Raw genomic sequence first — 9386 nt, 5'->3', positions numbered from 1 at the left:
TAACTCTTTGGTAAGTCGCGTCTTATCCTAGACATATTAAACCAAAAGACAGCATGTAATGATCGCATCGAACGGAGCATTACTACCACGTGACTTCCGTACTCGAAAGGTCGTTCCTTTTGAATTCTCCGTTTGATGGACACATAAACAGGGGCCGACACGTCAGCATAAACATTGTCTATGATATTAAGAAGAATTGATATAGAAAAAAGAGTCCTGATATATTAGACACTCGACTTCTAAATTGAGTTTGGACTGTCTTAAAATTCTAATATGATAAGTTAAGTTTTCGTTTTTTACTAAAGTAACTTAAGATTTTTTTAAGCGAAATTTTGTATGTGAATTTTTTTCCGGGGTTTGACGGAAGTATTGTCCACCTTAGACGGTGTTACTAACATATAATTAAGTATTTGGTGTAAACACGGTGTAAGGAAATTAATTAGATTTAAAACTCTTATGGAAATGTTGTCCACCTTCATTTTTGTTGACGGCGTTATTAACGGACAGTTAAATACTTGATGTAAACAAAGTGTAACCCAATTTTTAATATTTCGCCCAATAAAATTAAACCAAGTGTCCTCTCCATAGTTTCTACATTAGAAAAAACCTTTTTCATATAGTGTTCTCGCCATAGTTCACCATAATGTCCTTTTTAATATTTCGACCAATAGGAAGTGAGAGTTTCATCACCATTCGACGTGAGAGCTTCATTTGGCAAGACCTTTAAGGAGAAGATAGGGTCAATCATACTTAATATATCACTACAAGAAACTTAATATATTACAACACCCTATGGTTATGGCATAAACCCCTATTAATGTCGCGATAACCTATGTAGCAAGAAGTCTCTGTTGCAGCACCAATATTTATTGCTGCAGCAAGAGATTATAATTTTTTCCACACTCTTTTCATATTGTTGCTACAGTTATGTGGCAAAAGTTTCATTTTGCAGTAGTAAATTATAGGTTTTAGCTGCAGCTGAAAAGTAATGTGACTAAAAAATTTCTTTTACAATACCTATATTGAAAGTGTGGCAATATATGGTGTAGCAATAGCTATATTTTCTTGTAGGGTATACACACCATGGAGAAACTGAAGAGTTAGAAGAGAAACCAACTGCTAGAGTGACCAGAGCTAGCAACAATGGAAAATCAGTACAAAAATGAAACAAATAGAGATCATGAAGAAAGAAGTCCTCCGGTAAGCCCATTATCACAGAGCTTCAATAGCACAACCATATCTTTAATCATTTTCGCTATTTTCAAACTAGAGACACCGATTACTGAATTCTAAACACTAGGACTTTTGCTCAACCATTTAGTACGACTGAGTACTCGTTTTTCTTCAATCATGGAGAGAAACAAGAAAGGTGTTCTGAGATGGAAGAAAGTTGATGTTCGAATGGAAGATCATTTGATCGTTCCAACGTTCCCAATAGGTTTAAGTAGAGAAGGTTACGATGAACACTTGAGAGAATACTTAACAAAAATAGGTTGTGAGAAGTTTTCAGACGGAAAACCATTATTGGAAGTTCATTTAGTGAAGTACCCAAGTTTGAATGGTGCTTGTACCATGATCTTTAAGTTTAGTCATGCACTTGGTGATGGTTATTCTTTTATAAGAGTGTTTTTTAAGTGTTGCGAAAGAGCTGACAAATCTTCAACTCCTCTTACTTTTCCGCAACTTTCATTGATGAAAACACAACAACAATATGATGGTCATCGAGTAATAGGATTGGGGAAGAAGTTGTTCGGGCTAATGCGCACGTGCATGAACACATCTTATGACCTCATGGACAGCTTGCTGAGGACAACTTTTTTTGAAGATCGGCCGTCTGCAGTACGTTCAGAGACATCGGCAAATATGAAGATCGAGTTATTCAGACCTTTTAACATCCACTCGGTGACATTATCACTTGAAAGGGTTAAGCAAGTTAAAACCAAGCTTGGAGCGGTAAGGTCAATTCACCTTAATCAAGTAGTCCCCTAATTCGAATATTACGTACTCCTTATGTCCCAGTTTACTTATCAAAATTGGGGAATTCTTTTTTCCTAAATTACTTACCAAGTTTCATACTTTTCCACTTTTTATCCTAATTTACTCCTCTATTGGAATCAGGCCATTTCATTGAGAATTGTGTAATTCTATTTCCTATATACAATTTTAAATTCTCCTCTCTCTATATATTCTTTATCTTTTTTTATTTTGAATTCTTCAGATAAGAACTAGATAAGTAAAAACTACGTATCTTAAATAATAGCTTGGGTTAATTTTGGAAAAAAATCTATTCTTTGTATATTTCTTAATCTGTGTGCAAAAACTAATTTTGACAAGTAAAATAGGACCGAGGAAGTATATCTAACGACTGCCCTTAATTTAATTGCAGACTGTAAATGATGTAATACTTGGATTACTATCGTATATCATTCACTTGTACGCGGTGAGGAAGACGAAGAGTATGGAACAGTACGGTGAAGATGGCTCGAAGATGGACTCCATTAATGTTGGCACAAATACAAGCATGACCATATGTGTCATGCTCAACATGAGAATATTTAAGGGTTTTACGAGCATGGAAGATATGATAAGGGCGGACGCATGGGGAAACCATAGTAGACTCTTGCTCACACCATTACCGACTTCTACAAATCTTGAGGAAGTTAACCCTCTTGATTTTATTATCAAAGCGAAACATAATATGGACAGAAAGAAGAACTCCATGATTTTTTATTTCATTGAATCACTTCTCAAGACTGCAATGTGGACTAAGGGGCAAAAGGTATATGCAAACTATACGGCCCTTTCGAGTTTATTTTTTTTATTTTTTGTTTGATCCATCGGAAGTTACCTTAACATATCTATTTGACGATCGACATTACTCTGAATCATGCAGGGGATAGATGACATGTTGTATTCAAGCTTCAAGAATACAACCACTTTGATAACAAGTGTGATAGGTCCAAAAGAACAAATGGCTATCATGAATCATCCTGTTAGCAGTTTTTACTACTTTGTCTCGGGTGTATCTCAGGTAAATGTCATGCGAAAATGCACTTAGATCAAAAATAACTGGTTTCTTGTGAAATTCTGTTGGAATGCTTATTATTATTCTCTGTGGGATACAAATGGCGATAATGCAATCATTGATTTTCGAGTAATATAATTTACCGTCATGCATTGTGTTTCTTGTATGCAGAGTATAACATTCACATCCGTGAGCTGCATGGAACAATTGAAGCTTGTGGTAACAATGGAAAAAGGTTTCATTGATTCAGAACTTTTCATTTCGTGTATGGATGAAGCCTTCGATAACATTTTTCGAGCAGCAATACAAAATCAACCAGGCAAGGACCACGATAAAATCACGAAGAAAAGAAATTAAACAAGTCTAATTTGTGCACATTCCTTCCGGAAGTATCAATTTAAATTCACATTTTGGTGGATTATAAATAAATCACTGTCGCTTGATCCTATATTATTACTAGCATGTTAAAACCGTCTCTCATTTTATCACCAATCGCGCTATTGGTGTCTCCTATCAGAATATATTGGATAATTGGGTAGACATTTATTTAAATCCTCCCATGATTTTTCTTATCATGTTTTAGGTACCATAACATCACTAGTTGGCTTTTAATTAGAGGTGTACACTGGGCCGTGCCAGCACGGGCATAACCTAGCACGGCACATGAATTAGTCCAGCACGACACGACACGTTAGTTTAATGTGCCGTGCTGGGTGTAGGTACACGAAATAGGTTCGTCACGTGTCGGACATAAGGAGAAGAAATTGGGACAGAAAATCTCACTAAAAGATCCCAGTCAGAAACTTGTCAATTCAAATGTCATAATTATCTCGCCGACGATCGCCCCTGCGAAGTACAAAGAGAGTGAGTGCGGAAACGAGGAAACTCGCACCAAGTGGAAGTACCAACAAGATATCAAAGACAAAGTCATAAGGGACGAAGTAATATTACTTGGATGAAAAGACAATCCACGAGATAGATAAATTATGGAGCAAGAAAGAGACAGGTGTCCCGACAAGCCCATGTGAAGTAAGCGAAAGAAGGGGAAAAACTTTATGGAAAACGTCGCGAGGGAAATGTAAAGCATTACTGCGAGAACGCGACGAGATAAAATGAGTTGTTCTCCATTAGAGTTAGATGGCTTATAAATAGAGGTCCTTGGGCAATGTATAAGGGATGGGATTTTTGGCGAGTGAGAGAGTTTAACCTAGGGGAGATTAGGGTTTCCTTGTATTCAAGAACTTTATCTTTGTTACTTTGAATGATTCATCAATAATAATTTTCGGTAATAACGTGCACAACACCACTTGAGTCTCTTGTGATCAATTACACACAGAACGAAGTCTGTTAACAATGGATTATCACAAGATGTCTTTAGATCTTCAAACAATTCTAAATATCTCATCGATACTTCGATCGAGTTTTAGTGAATCTTATATCATAAGAGAAGATTCTCAAGAATAAACAAACTAGGTGCAATCAAAGTTTCGACAACCGTTAGTCAATCAAATTAATAGAAAATTAATAACATTACAATTATCTAGTTTCCCACCAATGGTACTCGTAGAGCATCTTGATCCCAGAAAAGTCTTTAAACGAGCGGTCGTAAGAGATTTCACCTAATTAGGATAATTTGCTCTCCGAAAAGACGGCTTCACCAGAAACAACAAGAATGAAGTTTTCCTGGCTCTTATGATAATTTTCTAGAAATGCAAACTTAGGTATCTACAGACCAAGGATGTTTTGACATCAAGGAATTTTCAAAACCGAAAATATTCTCAAGATATGCAATGATAGCGAAATTCGGTTTTCCTAATTCCAATAAATGCTTGTCCAATATTTACGAAATATCTCAATAGAAAATCCCAATTAGTAAATGCACATTACTAATTTTTATTCACTAGAGATATGCATTTAATTGCTGGTAATTAAAGCATATAAAACCTTAATTAAAAGATTCTCAATTTATTTCGGCACAAGATCTCCTTGAGTATTAAGGAATATCTTTGAACAATAGATGATAAGAGTTATTGTCCGTGTTCAAAGTATGTTAACATCTTTTCACTGTAAATCCTTATTTCATATTTACATGGATTTACATTCTTGGAATCGATTATACCACACTTCCAAACAAGTTTAGAATTGGTTTCCCTATATTCCAAGATAACTATGTGATTGATCAAATACCAAACACATACATGGGTTCAATCGGTTGTACCAATCACTAGGATCAGTTATACCTCAATATGGAAACACTTATGATTGGTCACATAAGTTACCAGGACCGGTTAGACCATTTACCAAGATTAATTCCATATATACATGGTAATTCTTGTGATTGATTATACCAGTTACCAAGACCGGTTACACTAGTTTCCAGGACCGATTACACCTATTACAAGGATCGATTACACATAACACTTGTGATCGATCACACTAATCACTAGGATCGGTTACATCAATTACAAGGATCGATCATACCACACATGGTGATTACTTAGGATCGGTTACACCAATTACTAAATACCAGTCATACCAAATCATAAGTCAAACATTGTGATTAGTTATTCCAAGATACATAACATAGTTACGATCGGTTCTACCATCTCACATGTTGGTCATCTAAAGATTTGCAATGAATAACCGGACTAATAATCCCTTTCGATTCATGAAATTCCTTTAAACGAATGTAAAACATTGTTTCCTAGGATGAAATATTCGCCATAACCCATTCACATAATCATAACAATATATATAAAATTATGTCAATGTCATATCTACGAAGTTCAAAAGATAAGCGTTATACTTCTTAGTCTAATTCCATAATACTATGATCATACTATTATGACCATGTCACATCAGTAGAGTATTATACAATGTGTACAGTATATACAGCTTTGCAATTATGTTTTCAATATAGTACGACTTGAAAGATATATTAGGAATGAAACAGTTCAAGTCAATATTACAAACCTCAAGTGGAAGGATGATGTCGTCGTTGTACTTTTCTACTTCTTCACATTCTTCAGATTTTCGGAGTAATACTTGTATGTCTCAACATTCCTAGACTTTCTTGTCTAACCTAAACGAAATTGACTTTAGTATTCAATCAAACGATTTTAGATGATTTTTTACACACTAAAATATGACAACCAAACTTGACATACCAACGCTTGGTGAGTTCAACCAAGCTATGCTCTAGCAACCACATTTCAGTCCGAAGTTAACTTGTAGTAGGCTAGAGTCTGTAGCGTCTTCATACAATGTGGTGTTCAAATCTGGACCAGGTCCCGAGGTTTTTCTGCATTTGCGGTTTCCTCGTAAACAAAATTTATGGTGTCTGTGTTATTTATTTTTCGCATTATGTATTTTATATAATTGAAATATCACAGGTTGTGCGTAGTTCAATTAGAGTTGATAAATCCGACCTTGTTTGTTGGATATGACTTGATTGACATTCAGACATTGGTCTTTGGTACCATCCGAGTTATTCTCATATCAATCAGTCTCATGGATTTCTATCTGGTTGATTTATTGATTGTATTGAGAAAGAGATAAAACTATTTAATATCTTTCTTGATTGAGTCTCACTTTTAAGTTGGTGCTCTCAGAATTATATTGGAGTTTAGTCCATACAGATTGACGAACGAAAAACTGGGTGTGGTTGTTATACCCGCGTGTTTTCATGATCTTGTATGTGACTCCCCAAATGTTAAACCTTCTTAGCTAATATAATTACAACCTAATTGAGGCATCAAATATAGATAATCGATATTAAGAATCATATATACATTAAACAGATCAAAATAAAGCCGCAAACCCTCTGGTACATTTTAAATGAAAATCTCTCAAGTGAATATGAATATATTAATGTGTTAATTTACAGATAAACAAAGAATACATATATATATATATATAAAAGATACATAATTATAACATCCTTAATTTGATAAAACTTTAAATACAGAAACGTATATCTTCAAGTGTGCCATCTCTTTTGGTAACTTAAAAACACTGAAGCGGGAACGAGTGAGCACATTATCTTGAAAGGGGTGCCCAGTGGAAACGTATGAATCTCAAGTAATCACTAACATATTTTACAGTGCTAAAATGATAACAGTAATTTAAAGAACAATAATGAATTAAAGCATTCCACAGTTCATACAGTAAGAAGCAAGTGTTATCCAAAATCTCGCCAAACTCATTGAAGAAGACAACGGGGGAACAACCTAATCAATAATAATAACATCATCCACATGAACTGTCCGCCCAAATCATGACTCACAATATTACCATCAAGATAAGAAAGTTAGAAAATCAAGTATAATATACACACGAGTGATTTCCCTAAAATAAAATAGTATATATGATATGGAAACGAATGAGTTACCTCCCTACTAAGATAAAATTGCTAACGGATGAGTTATCGCCTTACTATATTAGTAAACATAAATAAATAGTATCGAAACGGATGAGTTAACGCCCTACTAAGATAATATTGCTAACGGATGAGTTACCTCCCTAATCAACTTAGCAACGAGTTGTGGGGAATCACATACACTCCTTGCAGGGAAATCTCACAAAGCATATCACACACAAATACATTCATAGGGACATCGTATATGCAGATACAACATACATTGCATACAAAAGAACAAAGAAGCAATATGTCAAAGTACACGCAATCATGCACACATATAGTAAAGTCTCATCATGCTCGCAGATAAAGGAAAGCTTAATGATTACAAAAAGGTTACAAAGTTCCCACCTGTTTAATGGAAAATGCCGTATAAGTTCTTATCCTTAGTCATCATCATCATTTTCATAATCTGAAGTAAATTTCATAAACTTATTGTAGTTGCATCTTTTCTGATGACTACACCCATGTAAATCTAAAGGATATAAACTACTCAAACATTCAAGATTCAAGATGAACAAGATGTAAAGAACATGAAAAGTAAAGATTGACACAAGCATATAACGTGGTTCGGCCATGAAGACCTACGTCCACGAGAAAGAAGATGTTTTCTTTATTTATCATAAGGTCTTACGCTTGAGAGAACTACAAATGTCACTTAGACTTCTTATTCTTTCTCTCTCTAGATCTCTCTAAGGAATTCTCTGTAGAAAGACCATCTAAAATGTTACATAAGTTGTCCATCTCCTTCTACATGGACTGGTATTTATAGACATAATAAGACTCGTGAAGGTCTGGCCTCGCCGAGCATATGGAGTCTGTCGTCTATCTCCTCGGAACCTCGAACGAGCTTCTATACTATCCCTCATGATGGCATGCTGGGTTTCTCTCCGAGTTATCTCGCCCTGTACACCATCGTGCTCCTCTTCTCAGGTAACCTCGTGTCGCATCATTCTCGGGCTATAGTATAGGTCGTATGAGCTCTCTGAGATGTTGTAGAATCGCTCACGCTTCTTCTAATACTTCACTAAATGCGGTCCTCCTTTTTATACTTGACCGTCTCATTAGACCAATCCCTACACGCGTAATTCATGTAACGTAGTAGCAGGCGTCTCGATTCAGATGAAGCTACTTTATGGATTATGATCTGGTGCTTCTCTCTTATCGTCTCATCATGAGATCACGTCTTAAGATGATAACATGTGGCGATCATGTATTTTACCCTCACACTTACATCAAATTCTTCTTAATTGTTCTCTTTAATATTCTACTATCTCTTTCTTTATCAAATTATCTATTGAAGGTTCTATGTCCAAATTGATCATTGGAGGAGTGGGAAAAGTGGCCAGAAATTAAGTCGTTCAAAAAGTCTACAGGATACCAGAAAAGTGTCTGGTCAACTAATGGTCAATAGTTAAAGATAACGGTCAGACAGATGGTCACTAACGGTCAACGTCCAATCCGATTCAAAGGAAGAGCCAGGGTCAAAGTCCAATCTTGGTCAAACTATACACAATTCTAATTCCATCTTCAACTGAAATGTCACCACTACAACCAACCTGAAATGTTCATTCCCCTACGATATGTTAAACACCCATCTACAACTTCAATCAATTCATAACTCAGTATTAGCATTACTTATCCTTCTCCTTGTAATTCAATACAACTTAAACTACCGCCACATCACCAATCCATTACCCATCTCAATACTAAGTTTCTCAAACAATCATATAAACTCAATCCATAAAAATGAATAACTTTTTTTTTTAAGTTTTACTAAGAAAGACAATTACTATAGGATAATCTTACTCAAACAGTTGGAATGAATTTCTCCTTCACTTTTCCTTAATTCAGCAAATTATCTCAAGAACATCAGCAACCCATCAATTCAGTCCAACCATACACAAAGAAGAATCCGAAATTAGTCCTCAGTTTCTAAATTAA

The 9386-nt window shown here is 35.3% G+C and overlaps 1 protein-coding gene across 1 annotated transcript; it reads left to right on the top strand.

Annotated features, from left to right (window-relative positions):
* The first annotated feature begins 1088 nt into the window (after positions 1-1088).
* Positions 1089-3507, top strand: LOC113326015 (O-acyltransferase WSD1-like). Its single transcript, XM_026573829.1, has 4 exons — positions 1089-1953; positions 2387-2779; positions 2894-3031; positions 3197-3507. Exons 1-4 carry the CDS (start codon positions 1351-1353, stop codon positions 3380-3382), a joined length of 1320 nt encoding a protein of 439 aa, XP_026429614.1. The 5' UTR covers positions 1089-1350; the 3' UTR covers positions 3383-3507.
* The last annotated feature ends 5879 nt before the right edge of the window (positions 3508-9386 follow it).

Source organism: Papaver somniferum, unplaced genomic scaffold (assembly GCF_003573695.1).
Source record: "Papaver somniferum cultivar HN1 unplaced genomic scaffold, ASM357369v1 unplaced-scaffold_10, whole genome shotgun sequence".
NCBI classification, from domain to species: Eukaryota; Viridiplantae; Streptophyta; class Magnoliopsida; order Ranunculales; family Papaveraceae; genus Papaver; species Papaver somniferum.
Note: the sequence above shows the minus strand (reverse complement) of the source record. Positions and strands in the feature narration are given on the sequence as shown.